The sequence below is a fragment of the Zootoca vivipara genome, chromosome 10, assembly GCF_965207765.1.
Source record: "Zootoca vivipara chromosome 10, rZooViv2.hap1.1, whole genome shotgun sequence".
NCBI lineage: Eukaryota > Metazoa > Chordata > Lepidosauria > Squamata > Lacertidae > Zootoca > Zootoca vivipara.
In genome coordinates this window covers 32,588,719-32,608,997 of record NC_142593.1, presented here as the reverse complement: position 1 = coordinate 32,608,997, position 20,279 = coordinate 32,588,719, and the positions used below count along the sequence as shown (strand labels likewise).

Genomic DNA, 20,279 nt, shown 5'->3' with positions numbered 1-20,279 from the left:
TGCTAACCATTTAAAAGTACATACGCACACCCCAAGACCCTATCGTCAAGCTTGCTGATTATTCTGGGGGACGTTGTTACCCGTTAGATTACTGACGCAAGGCACCTGCAAATGCTTGATTGAATTAGCTATTAAAGGCTTAAATCATCCAGTGGTGCTTAAATCACCACTGTCTGTGTCATTGTGCTGGGTGACAACACAGCCTTCTTACTGGAAAAGATATCCAGAAACTGCAGAGGAGGGAGCAAAATATGCACACTGTCACTGCCAAGGAAGTAGTGGAGGGTGAGAAGACTCACATCCAGAGACCCTTTATATAGTGCACATAACTTCCCTATTTTCCAAACTGGTTTATTTTTAATTGTGTTTCTTTAGTTCAATAAAATAGTGGCTTTATTATTTTCAGCTCATCCATTTGTGCAGCCCACCCCTTTCAGTTTATTAGGTTGGGTCTAAACTGACAGTGCACTCCTAACCATGTCTATTCAGATGCATTCCTATTGAATTCAATGGGAATTATTTCCAGGTGTGGGGAAAGTGGTCCAGGAGATGCTTCCTCTCTCATAATGTTAGACCTTGCGTCAAAGAGTGAGCTGGCAGTTGGAGTTAACTATTAGCAAAAACACAATCTTAATAGACTTGGCTGAGTGTCAGGCCTAATAAGCACAGCAACTTATCCCCGGCAGGTCTTACCTCATTGCTAAGAAGAAGGGGGGGTTGGATTTGATATCCCGCTTTATCACTACCTGAAGGAGTCTCAAAGCAGCTAACATTCTCCTTTCCCTTTCTCCCCCACAACAAACACTCTGTGAGGTGAGTGGGGATGAGAGGCTTCAGAGAAGTGTGACTAGCCCAAGGTCATCCAGCAGCTGCATGTGGAGGAGTGGAGACGCAAACCCAGTCCCCCAGATTACGAGTCTACCGCTTTTAACCACTACACCACACTGGCTGAAAGTCCCCACCTTCCCACTGCCATCTAAGTCCTATCCTCTCCAGAGCTTTTTTCAAGCAATCAGAAACTGCACCTGTTGTTGCTGGTCTTGTTTCATCCCTCTTCTGGTTCTGGGAGATGGAGGGGAAGGGAGCTTGTTGCAGCAGGAAGGGGGCACCTGTGACTATTCATCAACCTGACTCATCACTGCCTCTTCACCTCCCTCCTCTGACTCACCTGCTTCAGTTTCTTCCTCTGATACTGGACTTCTCTCTGTCCAGACCCTCCCAGCTCACTAAGCCCGGTTTCCTCTTCAGCTTCTGAGTTCTGACACATCCTTTCCCCAGTCTCCCCCCCCCCCCGACTGCTCATCATTGTCCCACCACCACTCTCTGGGCTCTGAGCCTTCTTCCTTTTGTGGTTCCCCAGCTGGTTCCTCTCACCGTTCCTTTGCTTCCAACCTTGGGGGCCATTCAATAAAGCTGAATGTTGGAAGATTAAGGATGGACAAAAGAAATAACTTCTTCACACAGCAAATACTTAAACTATGTAATTTGCTTCCACATAGGTCATGATTAGGATTGCACTGCAAGTCCCTCTTGCCACTGAGATCAGTGCAAACTGTGACTAACATAGTCTGAATCTAACACATGGTACTTTTTTATTTGTTATTTATTGAGCACATGTTAACACTAAAAAACCCTGGGCATTATGATAAAGCCATCATTGTTCCATCATTGTTCCATCATTTTCCCTGAGGCAGTCCAAGACATTTGAGAGGTGGCCATCCTTGAATCCTTGCAACGTTTCACAGGATGCAAGAGGGCATGGAAGTATGCACGAGACTTGTACCACAATATCACCAGTGACTTTGGGCGCAAACCCTGGATCCCACCTTGCTCCTTGGTGCTCCTGATAATATGGCCATCCACCCCAAGAGACCTCTTAGATACCAGTGCATTTGGGCCATCCCCTATTTTCTGAAATATTAACCATTTAACAACTGCAGCTGGTGGTAGGAGCATCCTGGTAGAGCATCAGGTATTATTATTATTATTATTATTATTATTATTATTATTATTATTATTATTACGGTCGAGGACCAGCTCTTAAAAGTAAAATGAAAATAAAATAAAAATAAAATGGATCCCTTTGAAAGAACAGTTTCCGGGAGCATAACGTATATAAGATGCTTTGAACAACATTTAAAAGATAATTGTTAATTATACAACTATGCTAAAAGTTTAACCCTTAAAATAGAAGCTGCAGAAAGCTGAGCCTAGCTCGCTCAGGGTACCATATTTTGGGGAAATTCAGGCGGACTCGGGAGAAAGTCTGTGTCTGCATATTTGGGCACAGAATCTGGCGACCACCCTGGTTGTCTTCAGGTCATTACCTAGCATGAGCAGGTTGTATAATTGCTTTTCCGGGAGGCTTGCTAACCTCACCAGTAAGGGGTCCAGGATCTCCCTTTGAGCTTCTTCATAGAGGGGGCATCTGAAGAACAAGTGCTCTGGGATTCCTATTTCCCCTAATGGGCATACGCAGAGTCTTTGGGTGTATGGGATTTTTTTTATAAAGCCCCTCCAGCACAGGCGTGGGCAATGCCACGCTTCTGGCAAGTGTAAAAGCCCTTCTTGCATTTTTTGCCAGGAGAAAGGAGAGGTATGGTGCCGGCCGGGGCGGCTATGTATCTCTCAATTTCTCCAATTCTATATTCAGGGCATCTTGAGCAGTCCTGTTGTCTTTCGATATCAATGAGTCGTTGTCTGACCATTGTTTTAGCTTGTCTTAGATCCAATCTTAGGAGGGCTTGGGGGGCAAGGCCCATACTCTGGAGAGAGTTCAGAACCGCTAGCTGCCAACTGGACTGGAACTGGTCGCATAGGATCAGTGGCGCAATCCCTTGGGGTTTCAAATATAGAGCCAGCCATTTATAGATTGATGATAGGCAGATTAAAGCCTCCACTCTCGTCGTGGGAACGTGTAGGAGGGCTCTGAGGAATTTGGATTGTACGCGCTCCAAGGGAGAGGAGGAGGAGGGCGGGCCTAGAAAGGCTCCATAAAGGAGCTGAGCCAACGTTTTGGCCTTAAATAGCTTAAGGGCCACAAGAACAAGAAGCCCCCTTGTGTTCTGTAAAATTTGAGAATACAGTTTGCGGTTTTTTCCGCTAAGCTTCCAATAGAGTTTATGTGCAATTTATTGGATCCTGTGGCCTGTACTGCCATTCCGAGATATTTGTAGTTGGAAACTTGCTCTAATCTATATCCTTGCAGATCCCAGCTTCTGGGCTTTGATTTTTTTTTCCCAAACACTATTACCTTAGTTTTTTGGTAGTTGATTTTGAGGCATTCTGTTTCACAATATATAGCAAGCCTCCTTAGTGCCCCTTTAAGTCCGATTGGTGTTCTGGATAAGATGACCGCATCATCAGCATATAAAAGGACAGGGATGTGCCTGTTTGCGAGCTTTGGTGGATGGAAGTCTAAATCAGTTAGTGCAGCTACTAGGTTATTAAGGTAAAAGTTAAAAAGTAGTGGAGCCAGAAGGCACCCTTGTCTGACGCCCTGGTAGGTTTTGATGGGATCTGTTAGGTGCCCTAGGTGGCTGCACCTGACTCTGAGGGCCGTGTTTGCGTGGAGTGCCTGAATTAGTAATAGGAGCCGTTTGTCGATTGATGTGTCCTGCAGTCTGTCCCAGAGTCTGGTTCTAGACACGGTGTCAAAGGCTGCTTTTAAATCTACGAAGGCGGCCTACAGAGCGGCCTGCTCTCTTGATTTATATTTGTCTATAAGATGTTGTAACGTTAGACAGTGATCCAACGTGGACCGGCCAGGTCTGAATCCCGCTTGTTCGATTGCCAGAATGTCTTCCTTCTCTAACCAGTCTGAAAACTTGGTGAGAAGGTGCTTTGCGTAGAGCTTACTGGTCACGCTTAGTAGGCTGATCGGCCTGTAGTTTGCTGGGTCCCTTCTGTTGCCCTTTTTGTAGAATTGCACTATTAAGGCTATTCCCCAATCTCTGGGGATATGACCAGAGTCGTCTATATGCGTGAAGAAGGCGGCTAGAAATGGTGCCCACCAGTCTACTTGTGCTTTTAACATTTCTGGCGTAATGCCGTCTAGGCCTGGGGCTTTAGCCGATTTCAGTTGGTTGATGTAGGTTTTCATTTCAGTTAGTGTTACTGGGGGCCATTTTGCCAGTTGATCTATTTTGCAGGTCTGGGGTGGTAGTTCAATGTTGTCATATAGAGATTGGAAATACGAAACCCAGAGGTTTGGTGGAATTTGTGAGGTTAGGGAAGAGTTGGTCTTGCGGGTGCCAGGGGCCACCAGTTTCCAAAAAAGGTTTTGGTCTTTGGATTCCGCCGCTCTGATTAATTCCGCCCAGCATTTTCTGCTGTAGGCATTCTTTAGAGCATCAGGTTAATCTTGCTGACAATGTCCATCCAAACAAAGGCAGCAGTCCTTCAAATTTCCAATTTACCTTACCAAATTCTGATGATTTTATTGCCAAGGCTTCAGCTTTGCTATTCACACAGTCATGTATGCATATGTTTGTGCTGGCGAAAAAGAACTTGCAACCACCTAACCCAAAATGCCCAAGTATAAAAATTCCTCGATGTCTGAAGATACTAAAAGAAGGAGGACTATATTGAAGAAGGACTTTGTAACAATGATTTTTATTAACAATGAAATAAAGGATTTGAACACAATGGGACATTACTGAAAAACATCTAAATATGTGAGCTGTACATTGTTACAGAAGTACAGAAGTATTCTGTTTCATGTGCTTCTAAAACATTAGAACTCTTCCACTGAACACTCAGTCTCACAGTTCTGGACCCTGATCTATTCTGCAACAGCTACCATTCACTCCACACAACATAAGATGTATGAGAAATAGTGCCTAAAAATGGAAGGTGTTCCATATTTAATAGAAATTTGTACAACAACAACATTGTTGTTATTTTTAGTGCTGTGGTACCCACCTTGATTCAGTAACTCCTACACCTTTAATGTGAGCTACTTGGAGTTTATGATGCCTTGACCTATTCTTTTCAATCTCTTGCCAAGACTTGGTCAGCACAATGGTCAGAGATGTGCACAATGGCCATGCTGTTTGCAGTAACTGCATCAAATTCATGCACTGGGTCTCCAAAACAATCTCAAGTGGATACATCCATTAACAATGCTTTCTTACAAGTAAAACTGTTGGTAAAAGCCTAGACATTTTGGACAATTTGAAGAAGACCCTTGTTTTCCTTGAACCTGTATGCTTTTTCACTGTTGAGAAAGGAAGACCCAACAACTGGAGTTTATACAGAGGAAGATTTGAGCAATATTCCTTTTCCCCCCCTTGTGGTTCCTTCAAAACCTAATCTGGCTACATATTAAGCATTTCTTCCAATTATTTCAGATTTTGCTCCAGATCAACTGTACATGGTTTTCAACGTAGGACTGTTTTCATACCACGTGAATTTAGTAACCAAGAAGCAAACATGAAATAACATGGGTGGCTAATCAGTACAGATTCACTCGCTGAAGTTGTTTACCATGAAGTCACCATAGTGGCATGTTTGCAATGTGGCTACTATTACATACACTTGCCCTTTGAAATGGCAACACCACAGGCTGATCCATTACACACCTGGTCAAGAAAAAACCATTCCTAGTTTCTAATTGCACCTAGAATCCTAGCATGCAGTATACAAGTAGCTTCCATTGCTTTTTATTCAATAATTTGGCTGCCCTCCTAAAAGGTGCAGGCACTGGGGTGAAGGTATTAGCAAACAGAGACAAAAGGATTGGCCCACAGGGGGCTCTGGAATGATGCCTTTGTTTACTTACTGTTCATATACACATTTTCCCTTGGTGCACTTTAATGAAAAAGGTATTAACAGACACTGTCCTATTTATTGTTTATGTGTTGCAACCTCCCACATGTCCTGTCTCTCGGGCCCTTGGCTGCAAAGAAGGTAGACAGGTTAATGGATGCTCCCTAGATCTAGTTGTCATGAGGACATTCCACATACAAAAATACTAATTTCAAAATATCATTTGAGCTTCTTTGCACAGAGATACAGATGCATGGAAAGAACGAAGATGGGCACAGGGAAGAAAACTGAACGGCAAGATGGAGAAGAAATGGCAGGACAGAAAAATATCAGACATCCTAAAAGGTAATGCACTGGCAACAGTTAAATATAACTGTTTACTTTTTTCCCGTGTGTGTGTGTGTGTGTGAGAGAGAGATGGATACTATTCTCCACCCCACCCCACCCGCCACGGTGTCACAGGTATGATCCTTCAGGCAAGGCAAAACTGGATCTTTCTCTGTTCTCCAATGGTCGAGGGAGGGGCATTTCTTTACAAGCACTTCAAGAGAAAAGTGTTACAAGATGTTCCTCTGGGGCAGTCACAGAGCTTTCCGATCCTGGATCCTTTCCGCACGGCACACTGCTCTCCAGCATCACACTGTTGTTGAGAGTAACCAACAGTTAGACAAAGGAAGTCACCATGCAGAAGAACAAAAATGGCTACAGTGCCATTTCTACTAATTTTTCAACACCCGAGCTTTACTTTTTGAGGATTTTAATATTCTGCTATCCCAATATCCTAACAGGACAACAAATGAGTGGGAGAATTGGTTTGCTCGACTTCAGGTTAGGGGGCTTCCAGAATGGGGCTTAATTTGCAAATGGATCACTGACATTCTGCAGATAGGTCATTGGCAACAGGTCTTTGTGTTGTTGTTTTGTTGTTTTGTTTTTACTCATTCAGATAAATTCAGATTAAATGGAGGTGAAGCCAGGCTGGCACTATGAGACCAATTATGATGTGTAGTGCTGCAAAAATAACAAAACAAAACAACAAAACCAACACCTGCTTGCAACGAGGAACAGTGATCCCACAGTAATAACCCATCTGGAAACATGGATACCAATATTGGAGTATCTAGAAAACCACATTAAAATCTCTAGCCCTCATCAAAAAGTTCCCAAACATACTTCCCCTAGGGATATTTGTTGTTTAATAATGGAAGCATGCAGTATTTGAATTAGCAATCCTGTACGTGTCAACTCAGAAGTCCCATTGTTTTCAGTGGTGCTTCCTTCCAGGTAAGTAATAAAAGATCACAAGCAAATAACTCTTTTGACCAAAGCACACATATTGCTGCCAAACGTTTCAAGTACAGATCGAGAACTGAAACCCTACTTATATAAGAATCCACTCAAAACTCAAACTGGAAATTTAAATATTAATAACATTAAGGAATTTTGTCTCCCAGTGCAATAGAAAGTCATTTCTAATACCTTAATATAGCAAGGGGTAAGTGAAATCTAGTCCTCAGCTGAAATCAATGACCAGTTTCTTATTGGCTACTCAGAAGGAATTTTCTTTTTAATGTGCTCCAAGTTCCACATCAATTTTAGATGATAGAATATAACAAAAAATGCAAAGAAACTAAGACTGCAACCTTCCGCTTCCACTCGATTTTCAATCATGTCTACTCAGAAGTAAATTTAATGGGATTTACTCCCAGGTCTGTGTAATCGGGGATACCTAATAGATTAATAGGGCAGGGAGAGCTCAGAACTCTTGGAATCACAGCAATTGCGTGAAAGAGCAACAACCTGCAAAAGTTCTGAGAGGTGTGGACTCCCAAGTCCCGATTTCAAATTAAGTGGGGGACGCCAGGATCAGAACCAGTCAACCAGGCTGAAGTCCGGATTGACAGTCCTAGCCCTGTCTTGACCACACACACACCCTGCAACTTCCTCTGGTCCCTCTCCGGACAACTTTCTCCTTCGAAAGCTGCCCTTTTCCCTCTCAGCGCGATGGGATCGGAACTCGGAAGCCAACTCACCATGGGGACTTGACCATACTTCTTCTCGTAATGCGGGAGCCGCTTGCTTTTCAGCTTCTCCAGAACTTCCTGCAGCGCCTCGATCTGCAGACACACAAAGCGAGCCGTCAGTGCATCGCGCAAGCAAACCTCGCAGGGCGGTGGGGTCACTCCCTGCCTCTCGCGGACACGCACTGCGCTGCCCATGGGCGCCACGAGATTGGACACCCTCCTTGAGCGCCTTCCTCCTCGAGCTTCATCTCCACCTCAGTCCCTAGATCATCTCCCTGCTCTTAACTGTGGCGAAGTTTCCCCTAGACTTCTACCTCTGCCGAGCAAAGGGAGCGATCCAACTAAGCAAGTTATTTTACCCGCGATCCGAGCACGCTTTCTGGGTGGCCCCCGCCCTGCCCATGCACACCCTTCCCTGCTGTAGGACCTACCAGCTCCTTCTCGTGAGACGTGTCCTCCATCGTGGAGTAGATGTCCAAGCCTCGCGGCTGGAGGTCCGTCTCTTCCTGCCCTTTGACGCCCACCAGCAGCAGCACCGCGGCTCCCAGCAAAGCGAGCAGCCGGCAGCTCTCCATGGTGCTGAAATGAAAACGCTGCACCTCGCGGAGCCCTCTTTATACAGCTGGCTGGGGGCACCTGTTGACAGAACTGTTTGCTCTGCGATACGTCAGTCCTGGCGCGGGTGTGTGTGTATGGGGTGGGGGTGGGGAGGCGGGGACTGCAAGGTGGATGACGGAGAGTTGGGCGATTAGCTCAATTTCCTCCAGGGTGAACGAGAGCAAGAAGAAGACGCAAGACAACAAGAAAAGTGAGGTGGGGTGGGGTGGGGTGGAAGGCTGCACTTAGGGTAAAGCGCAGTGACGGGCCTCTTTCCGGAGACAGAAACTATTCCTATTTCTAACGCAACATGTTCCTCATGGACATGAGTGTGTTCCAACTTAGTATCACTGTGCATGGTCAGAAGGTACCTGGGAGCATCTAAAATTTTGACATATAATATCTGTATTTTTAAATATGTTATCATTACACACACAAAAGTCTCCAAGCAACTTGCAGCATCATAAAATGGAAAACTAATAAAACCAGTTAGGAACCAGATAACAATAGGGAAACATAACACAGTGAACAAATTTTCTCATCCAGGAGTCCTATGAAAGGGATAACCCCAGACCAAAAGCTGAGTACTACAAAATAGGCTTGATCATACTGAAGTATATGGGCAAAAGAAATGCCATAGCCTGGCATTAAAAAGCTGACAATGAGAGCACCAGACATGTTGCCCCAGAGAAAACATAAAAGAAAACAGTTGACTGAACATAGGAAGCAGTTCCTTCCTGCCAGTTCGGATCATTGGTCCTTCCTCTCAACTTTCTGTAGCTATTCAGGAATCTGGGAAAGCTGGTTAATGTTGGATGTAATCCGAATGTTACCTTTGTAGAATGAATGTCACGCTCATGGGTGGCTCCCATGTTATGCACTAAGGCTCAAAGTTCCACATCATGTGGTTCATGGTTCTGCTCCTGCTTGCTTTCCTAGTGTCAGGACTGCTGACACTGGCAGGCGAAATATCCATATGATTCTAATGTGGTACAGAACTTAAAATGATGCCAGTAAAGCACAAGAGCTAACTAGAAGAGGCAGCAATCACAGCACAAAGACCACATTTCAACCAGACCTGAATTCACACAACAGGATGGATTGGTGGTAGTGGGGGGAATAACTTTGCAGTCTACATTATGCAGTTGTCATCATGCCAAGGAAAATGGTCATGGTGGCTCTAGGCCTTCAGTCTAGCATTTCTCTTGTTACAAATGAAAGCTGTAAGTGGTACTGGGCAGTCTGCATCCTGCATGTTTGTAATATGTTGTTTAAAATGGCTTTTTGGTATAGGTCAGGGATAGGGAGGCTGTGGTCAGATATTTTTTGGACTCCAACCCTCACCAACCCCAGCCTACATAGTACATGGTCAAAAATTTAATAAGTATTATTATTAAACAAATTTATAGACAGCTTCATGGTATAAAGCCATCAAAGTTGTGTCCAGGGTAAAAACAAAGTAAAACACAGAAGCACAATCTCCAAGAACAAGAAAATCAGTTCAACAAATTCTGTAACAATAGAACTATCCAAACAAAACTCAAAAAACAACAAAAACATTTCATGAAATGTAAAATTGATTTTTCCATAAATGACTGAGTTACACTTCAGGAAAAGCCTTTGTAAACAAAGCTGTCTTTTGTAAGCATCTAAATATCACCAAGCTAGGCCCATGACTTCTGCTGAGAGTTGTACTCCACTTTTGGAAGGACACACATTTCCAATTGTTTTGGATTGTTGGTTATACAATTTATAAAACAGGATAGAGTTGAGGTGGTGGAGGTAAGGTGCTTTAAGGCTTGGCAGTGAATGTAACATTTAGAAACTGCAATGACTGCTCAACTATGGACTTCAAAATAAATTGCTATTATAGATTAGGTCTAACTTATCTCATTAACCAACCGTGTAATGCCAAGTAATTTTAAAACAAGCACTTAAATCACATCTCACTTACATGACTCACACAAAATAACCAGTTCTATCAAGAACTGCCCATGTTCTTAGGCAGTGCTATTTTTCTAGAAAAAGAAGTGCCAGAACTCAGCATGAATTGTTCTCTAATAATGGCAATGGCTCCCACCTGAGAGGTGCCGGAACAGAGTTCCAGTGAGTTCCAGCTGAAAAAAAGCCCTGAGTTTTAGACTCTCGTCTGCGGATGCAACTTGGGATGTATCCATCTAAGTCCTACTTTAGTAGGGCATGGAAATAAATTATTTAAGTTAGCCACAACTAACAAGACTATTAATTTTAATGGGTCTACTCTATGACTCTATGATACTATCCCTTGTACTCTCCCCCCAAGGAATTGCATCTGTTCCTCAACCATAACAGGCCTAGCTCCTTAATATTTTAATGCACTCTCAATGAATAAAACCAAATGTTACCTAATATACATAATTTTATTTGTATGCCACCATTTTAAACAATAAAAATGTCAAAAAGTACACGACCAAATTGAACAATTTCCACATAAACCATAGTATCTAAAATATATTTACAAATACTATCAATAACAACCCCCTCCTCCCCGCAAAAACAAAACCCTAAACAAAACCCCAGCCTGAGAGTCAAGACTACATATGTATATGACAACACAGTGAAAATTAATAATTTCCTACATCTTATAATAAGCAACCAGGAGGTAACATTTGCAAGGTATGAAGTCTGTAGAAATGCATCCTTTTTCATTATCTACATCTCAAGATTATTGATGAATTATTCCCAGCTCAAGAAGGGATTTAATTACCACTCTCTGTGGGAACCTTGGCAAGCTAAGGATGTAATTCTGCAGCAAAGGCCTGGGATCAGAAAGTAGTCTTCCCACTCCCTGCAACTAAAGGACAAGTAATCTGGCAAATAGTTCTATGAGGCATTGTCTGCAGCCCAGAAGAATGTGCTTAGAATAGGAAAGATGACCCAATATTATGTGCTGGTTTTTATCTATGAAGTCTTATGTGGTTCAGGACCCCAATAGAAAGGAGCGCCTCTCACCATAAGAACCAACATATTTTTAACAGTCTCTAGGTTGATGAATTTCCTTTTTACTGTTATCCACCTTGAGCAATATTCTGTTGGAAAGGTGAGATATAAATATTCTGAATAAAATAAAATTAATCTACATATTGCTGATACTCACGCCAAATTTCCTGATCAGAGCAGCCAGTGGCTTCAGAAAGATATCAAAAAGCATGGGATACAAGATGGAATCCTGTTCAACACCATAGAACATCCCCCATGGCACTCAGAGTTGCCCTTCTATAACTACAGTGGTACCTCGGTTTATGAACACAATTGGTTCCGGAAGTCTGTTCATAAACTGAAGCGTTCATAAACTGAAGCGAACTTTCCCATTGAAAGTAATGGAAAGTGGATTAATCCGTTCCAGACAGTCCGCGGAGTACTTAAACTGAAGCGTTCATAAACTGAAGCGAACTTTCCCATTGAAAGTAATGGAAAGTGGATTAATCCGTTCCAGACGGGTCCGCGGAGTACTTAAACTGAAATGTTCATAAACTGAAGCATGGGTGTAATTGGTTCCGGAAGTCTGTTCATAAACTGAAGCGTTCATAAACCGAAGCGAACTTTCCCATTGAAAGTAATGGAAAATGAATTAATCCGTTCCAGATGGGTCCGCGGTGTTCATAAACCGAAAATTCATAAACCGAGGTGTTCATAAACCGAGGTTCCACTGTACTTCCATTTACAGTCTGGGAAGTAGGATCAGAACCACAAATGTGTTGTGCCCCCAAGTCCCACCTTGCTAAGCCTTTCCAGAAGTTACTATGGTCTGAAAGTTGCCGAGAAGTCAATAACAAGCAGGGCCACACTTCCACATCTTTCTCGTAACAAATGTCATCAACCAAAGGTAACCAAGGCTGTTTCAGTGCCAATGACCATCCATTCCTGAAGCCAGAATGAAATGGATCCAGGTAATAGGTCTCCTCCAAGCATGCCAGAAGCTACACCGCCAGCACCCTCTCCAACACCTTGCCTCTAAAAAGGATATTCACCACTAAGAAATAATTGTCTAACACTTCTTGGTCAAGGCAAGGAGAGAAGGCATCACTGCCTCCTTCAAGGCAGTTGGTACCTCCCCGTCCTCCTGTTTGTTGCCATCCATCTGTCTTCAGGAGACAATGGAAGACTACACCATTTGGGGTGAAGTCAAATGGCTGGAGAGCTACGGCACCTGCTGTGGCTCTAGAGACCAATATGAAATATATGTTTTGTTGCAACTGGGGCAGATCAAGGCATCCAGTTGTGCTGCAGCAGACATTCCATAGCGTTTCTTCTCTTGGCTCTCCTCCCAGTAGTCATACTACCTCGTCACTGCTGTAGATACAGAACCTCACTGTAATCTGTTGAGAACTAGACTTGCCCCACAGTTCACAACAGGGAGATTTCATTGTAGCTGTTAGTGACGGCGGTCACCTTTGTTCATGTAGAGCAGGCACCCCCAAACTGCGGCCCTCCAGATGTTTTGGCCTACAACTCCCATGATCCCTAGCTAAGAGGGCCAGTGGTCAGGGATGATGGGAACTGTAGTCCAAAACATCTGGAGGGCCGAAGTTTGGGGATGCCTGATGCAGAGGGTCACAATGCCTTGTTCTGGACAACACAAGAGGAGGCTGTCGAGGTGTATCATGTGGGAGGAATTCAGCTTTCAGCACTTCTGTTGGGATTCCATCCTGTCCTGGGGTTTCACATGCCTGAAAGTTGATGGCGTTCTTCAGCTTGTCAAGGGAGGGACACCTAGCTCTTCCAAGGCACACAGAGTCTGGCTGCTGTTGATTGCTGTGTCAGAGACCCATGTTTCCCCAGGAGTACAGTTCTTGATAGTGCTCTGCCCATCACTTCATCTGCTTGCTGTGGTCTGTGATGCTCTCCCAACAAGGTTTACAACAGTGACGTTTTCCCGATTGTTGACTCAAAGGCTTTCTTCATGCCTTCACATATTTTGTGAGTGTTGTTGACGTCAGCAGGAGTTGAATGCTCTGACCCAGCTTTAGCCAGAAGTCATTGGCACACCATCCGGCAATCCACTGGGCATCACTCGTTGCCTTTCTGAGTGCATATTTTCACAGGGCACACTCTTGCCTTCCAAGGAAACATTAATTATTTGAGTATGTAACTTGGGGAGAATTACAATTAGATAACAATGTAGTAAATCTAGTTTCATTTAAATTATGCCTGAACACATTTGGACTAAAGCTGTGTCTTGGAACAGATTGCCTTGCTATGGAGTGGGTTATGGAATACGATACAAGGTTCAAAAATGCCAAGTATCAAGCAGCTCCCATTGGTTTTACTGTATTATCTTAAATTCCTCCCATTAAGGCAATTAATCTTTGCTGGAGTCCAAGTCTTTTCTGCTATTAAATGCTGTGGGTGAGACCCAACATAGTGGAAGCAGGTGTTCATTTATACATGGTGGGGCTTCTTCTTTCTCTCCTCCCACCAAAATAATTTGGGAGGGGCACATGGGGGCTGGCGGGGGGGACGACGACTGCAATTCCCATTGTGCAAGCATATTTCCATTGGGCAAGTGGCAAGACATCATTGAATGTCACCCTGTACGTTACAGGTGGGGCACCAAAGGAGGAGAGGAACATTAGTGACAAAATAACATCTGTGTAAGAGAAATATAATGATTGTACAGCAAAATTAAGATATATGGCTTTGTTCTTTCTTACCTACTCATTGTTACTCACTGTTAATATAGCTCATTTTAGTTTAACTAAAATATATAAAGGTGTGTGTGATGCCTGGCTATTTAAATTAAATTAATGAAGATGTACAAGCTGTCTGACTTCTGAATCATTTATATGCCCTAGATGCAAATTTGAATGTTATGGGGGAAAGATATTTGTGGATCAAATTTCAATTATTTAATAAATTGTCCCCCCCCTTTTTTTTACAAAAATGCCACAATTACCTGTCTAATTACTAGAGCAGTATCATATGAAGTCTGATTTCAGTATGCATAATAATAAAACCCAACTACAGTATTGCACAAATCTTTATTTGATATACTGATTTTTTTAGCCCATTTTATCTTTTTGATTTGTTAATTAAAATCATATTAATAATCCAGAGGTGCCACTGCCAGACCATCCAAATCACATTCGGAAAACTCCAAACTCTGTCTTCTGGGTGGGTGCATTGAGTGCGGCACTCAGGCTGAGACCCAAAACCAGTCTTGTATCAGCCGGGTCAATAATTCCATCATCCCACAGACTGAGAAAAAAAAGCAAAAATAAAGGGTTACATTTTTACTGCAAGTGACACAGAAAGCTATTTCAGTTTAATAAGCAATAAATGGAACCTTTAGCATAGTACCTAACTACATTTTGCTAGTAGTAGCATTTAAGTGACACCATTACATGGGCAGTAGACTATAGTAGAATCTGCACTGTGCCATGTGGCTCCCACATACGTAGCTTTGCTACATTTAAAGGCCACAACATCCCAATGGATTCTATTCAGTTACGATTCCATCCTGAAACTGCTATAGATCCTGTCAGTCATTCAATATTTAACCAGTATTTCCATTAGAAAAGCAAAAAAACCAAAAGTGACAACTATGTAACAGAGGAGAATGCAACTTTTCTATAGTCAAACTACAATGGAATAACAACCACCACCACCACCTATCAACATAAAGGCTAAAGGTTGCAGTGACCACAACATTCACCCGTATCTGCAGTATGTGGAAATAGCACATTTCAGATCTGTTTTGAATGCACTTTGTGTTCTCCCAATTTGATTTGTTATTCAGGCCAAAATCTGGACTTTTAAATCTGAACCTGTTTCACCACCACTGACTGTAAGAGGGAAATCCAAAAAGGGGTATCACTTTTATTTTCCACATGTGGATGAAATTTGCATGCAAAGAAGCCCCTCTTTTAGAGGATAAAGCCTTCTGAATTTCAGGCAGACCTATCCAGGAGCTTCCATACAGGGAACCTTTTAAAGGAAAAGTCTTTTGTGCAAGAATTGGATGCGAATCACAGGCATTGGTCAGCCCTTCTGACAACTATGCTCTAAACCCAGTGTTTGTTTGTTTACACACACACACACACACACACACACACACACACACACACAACATGTAACAAGAATCTTAAAGCGGTTTACACAAAAACAATAGGGCGGTATATACATTCAGTTAATCATAATAATAATAATTATTATTATTATTATTATTGTTATTATTATTCAACAAATTTGAACAAAACTATTTAGTTTTGTATTACGCTATCCCACACATATAGTGCACAATCCAAAGAAACTTTCAAATCTCCTCCAGCATGTACACATGTACACATACACACACACACACTTTTTTTTTACAATATCTGTTCTCCAAAGAGGAAATGAAATGTAAATTATGACTAATTACTAGGCTTAAATGTAAAGTAAATATGGTTTTCGCATTCAACTCAAAGATATAGAAAGTGGTGAGACATTTCTTTGTAATGCCCTGCCAACAATCATTTCATTAATCTTCTTTGTTGAAGAATGGAAATTAATGGAAACTAATCCAAGTCATAACAAATTGCCTTAAAGCAATGGATTCAAAACTTAAAAAAAGAAGGTAACAAAAGCACTCTATCCCAATGCTGAGTACATCCATTCATTTAAATTTTAGATTTATGTTGAGTGTGTGGAAGCCAGTAGGTGCTAGCCAGTTGCAAAGTCAATAAACTGATCATACAGATCTCTCAAGTAATTTCATTTGATTATTATTTTAGAGGGCAGGAAGTAAGAGAGAGCAGGCCATCTGGAAAACAAGTGCTTTAGAACATTCATCTGCGAATAAGCAGTCGGAACTGAATGGTTAGAATAAGGTATTTTCCTCTGGCTAAAGAATCAAGCCTTCAACTGTTTATTGTCTGAAGATTATATTTTTAAATCTAATTATGCAGAAAACGTGCAGCCCGCTTCCAGAGTGTTAATATTCCTAAAGAACAGGACAAACCAAACTTCATTTGTACATGAAAACATTATGGCAGCCTAACCCTATCAGGTCTTGGAGATGGTCTTGGTTTGCTTTTGCCTGTTACACTTACAATCATAACAGCTGTTCTTTGACCTTTTTCAAGCTCCTTAAAAGATTATTCAAACTTAGCACTACTAGATGTGAGATTTCCAAGCAGCATGCTCTCTCTGTTGCAATGTGCTCCTGCATCTTAGCTCCTCTTCATTTATCTTTTAGCTTCTGGCTTTTTTTAAAAAAATAAATACATATATCCTTTAGCCACATCTTTTTCTAATTAACTAACTAACTAAAGATAGTACTTTTCTTTAATATGCGAGTGGCCTGAACTTTTAAAATATGAAGTTTGTTTGGAGTGTTGATATCAGGGAAGTATTTGGGAGCAGAAGTCCATGGCAGAATGAGGGGAGCCCCCAAATGCAGCAGACTGGCTTACGACACTTTGAAGTAGGTGAAGGAACAACACACTAGCATTTAAAGTGAGGGTTCTTAAGACTAGCAAAACAGAGTCTAGAAATTACTGTACTTAGCAGCACTACTGTGTGGTTGGGAATAATTGATACCCACTTTGGATGGGGTTGAACAATACACTAAGAACTAGGTTCGCAGTTTGGGAGTGTGCATGGCTCCAGCTTTGCTCTGCTCTAAATGTCTAAGGTATGTCTAGGGCCAGGATTGCTTTTGCAGATCTGGTTGCTCCTACACATTGATTGGTAACATGTCTTGGTGAATTACGTACCATCTAAATTGGTCCCTGGTCCATCTCCAAGCCCAATTCAGAATGCTGGCTATGACCTTTAAAGCCTTCAATTGTTTGGGACCAGGATACTTAAAATGCAATCCTCCCACAATCCTATCCTTCTGCTCAGGTTTTCAATAGAGGATCTGCTACAAATTTCACAACCACCTGAACAGTTGGTGGGTATGAAGCACATCTCATTCATGATGCCAAGACTGTGAATTGCCCTGGGAAGCTTGGCTGGCTCTTTCTTGATGGCGGTTCTAGACTCCTTATAAAAACCATATTGTTCAAGGATGCTTTTGGCATAGTCACTTCTGCCTGGTAGTTTTAAGGACTTTAAAAAACCTGCTTTGCCCTGTGCTTTTCATTTGAATTTTCAATTACACTTTATCCTTCTGGCTTTAACCTCAGTATAGCCTCTTGGGGTCCTGTTGGAAGCCAAAGATGAATTCCTCTCTCAGGATTTAAAAAAACACACATTTTGATATTCTAGACAAGGTATCAAAATTAAATGAAAACACTGACCAGGACTGTATTCTAAGAAAATCTTATTGGCCCAAGTCTAGCCTTTAAAAAAAGCACTATAACAAGAAAAATATCTGTCTATCCTTTAAATCTGTAGAACACAATTTTGATATGGCAAATAGAATTTTTTTTGGCAACTTGAAAGATTTTTCACCATAAGATAAAAGATTACTTTCTCCAAATCACTGTGGCTTCCTATCTTTGTTTAGTGAAAACTGCCTTCTGTAACAGGACAAAGCATTAATTATTGAGCAACCCATCAAACCCCATGGCGAGACCATGAATCATATCTCTGCTTGTAAAAAATTCATAACAGGGCCTCTGCAAGAAAAAGAGGCTTGGGAAGAAAGCTGCTCATGTCATTTATTACAAGGTAAACTGATTAAACTCCTTTTAGAGACCTGAAAGCAGATTAATCAGGCTCATTAAAAATATGTCTGGCTAATGACTCTTGATAATTAAGACCTCTGCATGTGAAAGGCACGTTTGATGAGGAAATACAACTATGGAGCAGACTACTGACATCCTGTACATAGAATGAGATATAATTTATATGCAGAGCTAATAAAGAAATGTGCCTCCATTTTTTGAAAAAGCACTGTTCTGCCTCCCTAGTCCCGATTTTATAGTACAAAGATCACAGTGTCAATATAAACAACACAGTGTGCATACAGAGTGATTTGCAAAATAATATATACACACATGCATGCAGCACACTGTCACTGTTAATACCGTCAATCACCCGCTGAAGAAGTGATGGGGAGACTGGAATCTGCCTCCCCAAAATCCCCAACAAATGAGCAGAAATTTCATTTGTTGGGTGCTAGGCACAGAATTCAAATCCAGTGACTGGAATCTATAAAAGCAGCTGCAGGGAACTAGATCCAGAGACTCAGGCATAGGAATCATGACTAAAGCTCCCTTGTTGTTGTTGTTTAGTCGTTTAGTCGTGTCCGACTCTTCGTGACCCCATGGACCATAGCACGCCAGGCACTCCTGTCTTGCACCGCCTCCCACAGTTTGGTCAGACTCATGTTGGTAGCTTCGAGAACACTGTCCAACCATCTTGTCCTCTGTCGTCCCCTTCTCCTTGTGCCCTCAATCTTTCCCAACATCAGGGTCTTTTCCAAGGATTCTTCTCTTCTCATGAGGTGGCCAAAGTATTGGAGTCTCAGCTTCACGATCTGTCCTTCCAGGGAGCACTCAGGGCTGATTTCCTTAAGAATGGATAGGTTTGATCTTCTTGCAGTCCATGGGACTCTCAAGAGTCTCCTCCAGCACCATAATTCAAAAGCATCAATTCTTCGGCGATCAGCCTTCTTTATGGTCCAGCTCTCACTTCCATACATCACTACTGGGAAAACCATAGCTTTAACTATACGGACCTTTGTCGGCAAGGTGATGTCTCTGCTTTTTAGGATGCTGTCTAGGTTTGTCATTGCTTTTCTCCCAAGAAGCAGGCGTCTTTTAATTTCGTGACTGCTGTCACCATCTGCAGTGATCAAGGAGCCCAAGAAAGTAAAATCTCTCACTGCCTCCATTTCTTCCCCTTCTATTTGCCAGGAGGTGATGGGACCAGTGGCCATGATCTTGGTTTTTTTGATGTTGAGCTTCAGACCATATTTTGCGCTCTCCTCTTTCACCCTCATTAAAAGGTTCTTTAATTCCTCCTCACTTTCTGCCATCAAGGTTGTGTCATCTGCATATCTGAGGTTGTTGATATTTCTTCCGGCAATCTTAATTCCGGCAATCTTAATTCCGGCAATTCAGTGCTCCCTTAAGCACACACTATTCCTAACCCAGAAGCGGGTCAAACAAAAACCAAATTGGCCTTGATCTCTTATGGTCTCGATCCAAAAATGTCACTGGATCCACTACTGCAGATTCACACAGGTCCTGGAAATTTGTCCAAGATTCAGATACTTGGGCCTTATAATAATGTCAATAAAAATTCTTTTTATTTGACTTTGTAATCTAGCATTCTCTTAATGTCTTTTATAGAAATCACTCTGATGTCACAAATCAATGAGAAAACTTTTTTTAATGTCAAAAAGAACTGGATTTGTGTATTGATATTGCAGCTCTGAGGGAAATATTCTTATGAAACAAACAGTACTTCCTAAGCTTATATCAAGCAAGAGCAGCAGCAAAATGCCACACAGGCGCTAATAGTAGCCAGAGTGGATCAAAGGAGTCAGTGGTGGATCGTAAAATAAAAGGAGGAGCTTCCCCCTTTTTTGCCTCGTTGTAGTTCTGACACCCTTGTAGCACAGACTAGTGTCTTTTGAGACAATGATGGCTTTTCCTTTTGAACTTAAGCATACAGACTTTTACCCACTAGAAACACCAGGATTAATTTAGTCAAGGTGAAATATTTCCACTTCCACTTGGTGGATGTATATTTCAATGCTTAGGGTATAAAGTACTGTACATATAATTTGTGTGCAGAAAACAGGCTTTTGGAGCTCTTGCTTGCGGGTGGCGTTGTGGTCTAAGCCACTGAGCCTCTTCAGCTTGCTGATCAAAAGGTCAGCAGTTCGAATCCTTGTGACAGGTGAGTTCCCGTTGCTCTGTCCCAGCTTCTGCCAATCTAGCAGTTCGAAAGCGTGCCAGTGCAAGAAGA

The 20,279-nt window shown here is 42.2% G+C and overlaps 2 protein-coding genes across 3 annotated transcripts in view; both read right to left on the bottom strand.

Annotated features, from left to right (window-relative positions):
• Positions 1-4,595: 4,595 nt before the first annotated feature.
• Positions 4,596-8,496, bottom strand: CARTPT (CART prepropeptide). Its single transcript, XM_035099931.3, has 3 exons — positions 8,225-8,496; positions 7,803-7,886; positions 4,596-6,409 (listed from the first exon to the last, which is right to left on the bottom strand). Exons 1-3 carry the CDS (start codon positions 8,366-8,368, stop codon positions 6,302-6,304), a joined length of 336 nt encoding a protein of 111 aa, XP_034955822.1. The 5' UTR covers positions 8,369-8,496; the 3' UTR covers positions 4,596-6,301.
• A 5,895-nt stretch (positions 8,497-14,391) lies between these two features.
• Positions 14,392-20,279, bottom strand: part of MCCC2 (methylcrotonyl-CoA carboxylase subunit 2) — a 31,268-nt gene continuing 25,380 nt past the window's right edge. For both annotated transcript variants that reach the window (XM_035099930.3, XM_060280223.2), the window contains one exon: positions 14,392-14,627. In XM_035099930.3, the coding sequence (XP_034955821.1) occupies positions 14,510-14,627 (118 nt within the window). In that variant the 3' untranslated portion in view covers positions 14,392-14,509. The remainder of the gene's footprint in view (positions 14,628-20,279) is intronic.

Bases quoted from the DNA above. Each gene is read 5' to 3' on its own strand.
- CARTPT (XM_035099931.3), bottom strand. From the start codon at position 8,368: ATGGAGAGCTGCCGGCTGCTCGCTTTGCTGGGAGCCGCGGTGCTGCTG. The intron at 7,887-8,224 runs GTAGGTCCTACA...GTGTGTCTGCAG, and splicing joins CGTCTCACGAGAAGGAGCTG to ATCGAGGCGCTGCAGGAAGT. The intron at 6,410-7,802 runs GTGAGTTGGCTT...TCTCAACAACAG, and splicing joins AGTATGGTCAAGTCCCCATG to TGTGATGCTGGAGAGCAGTG.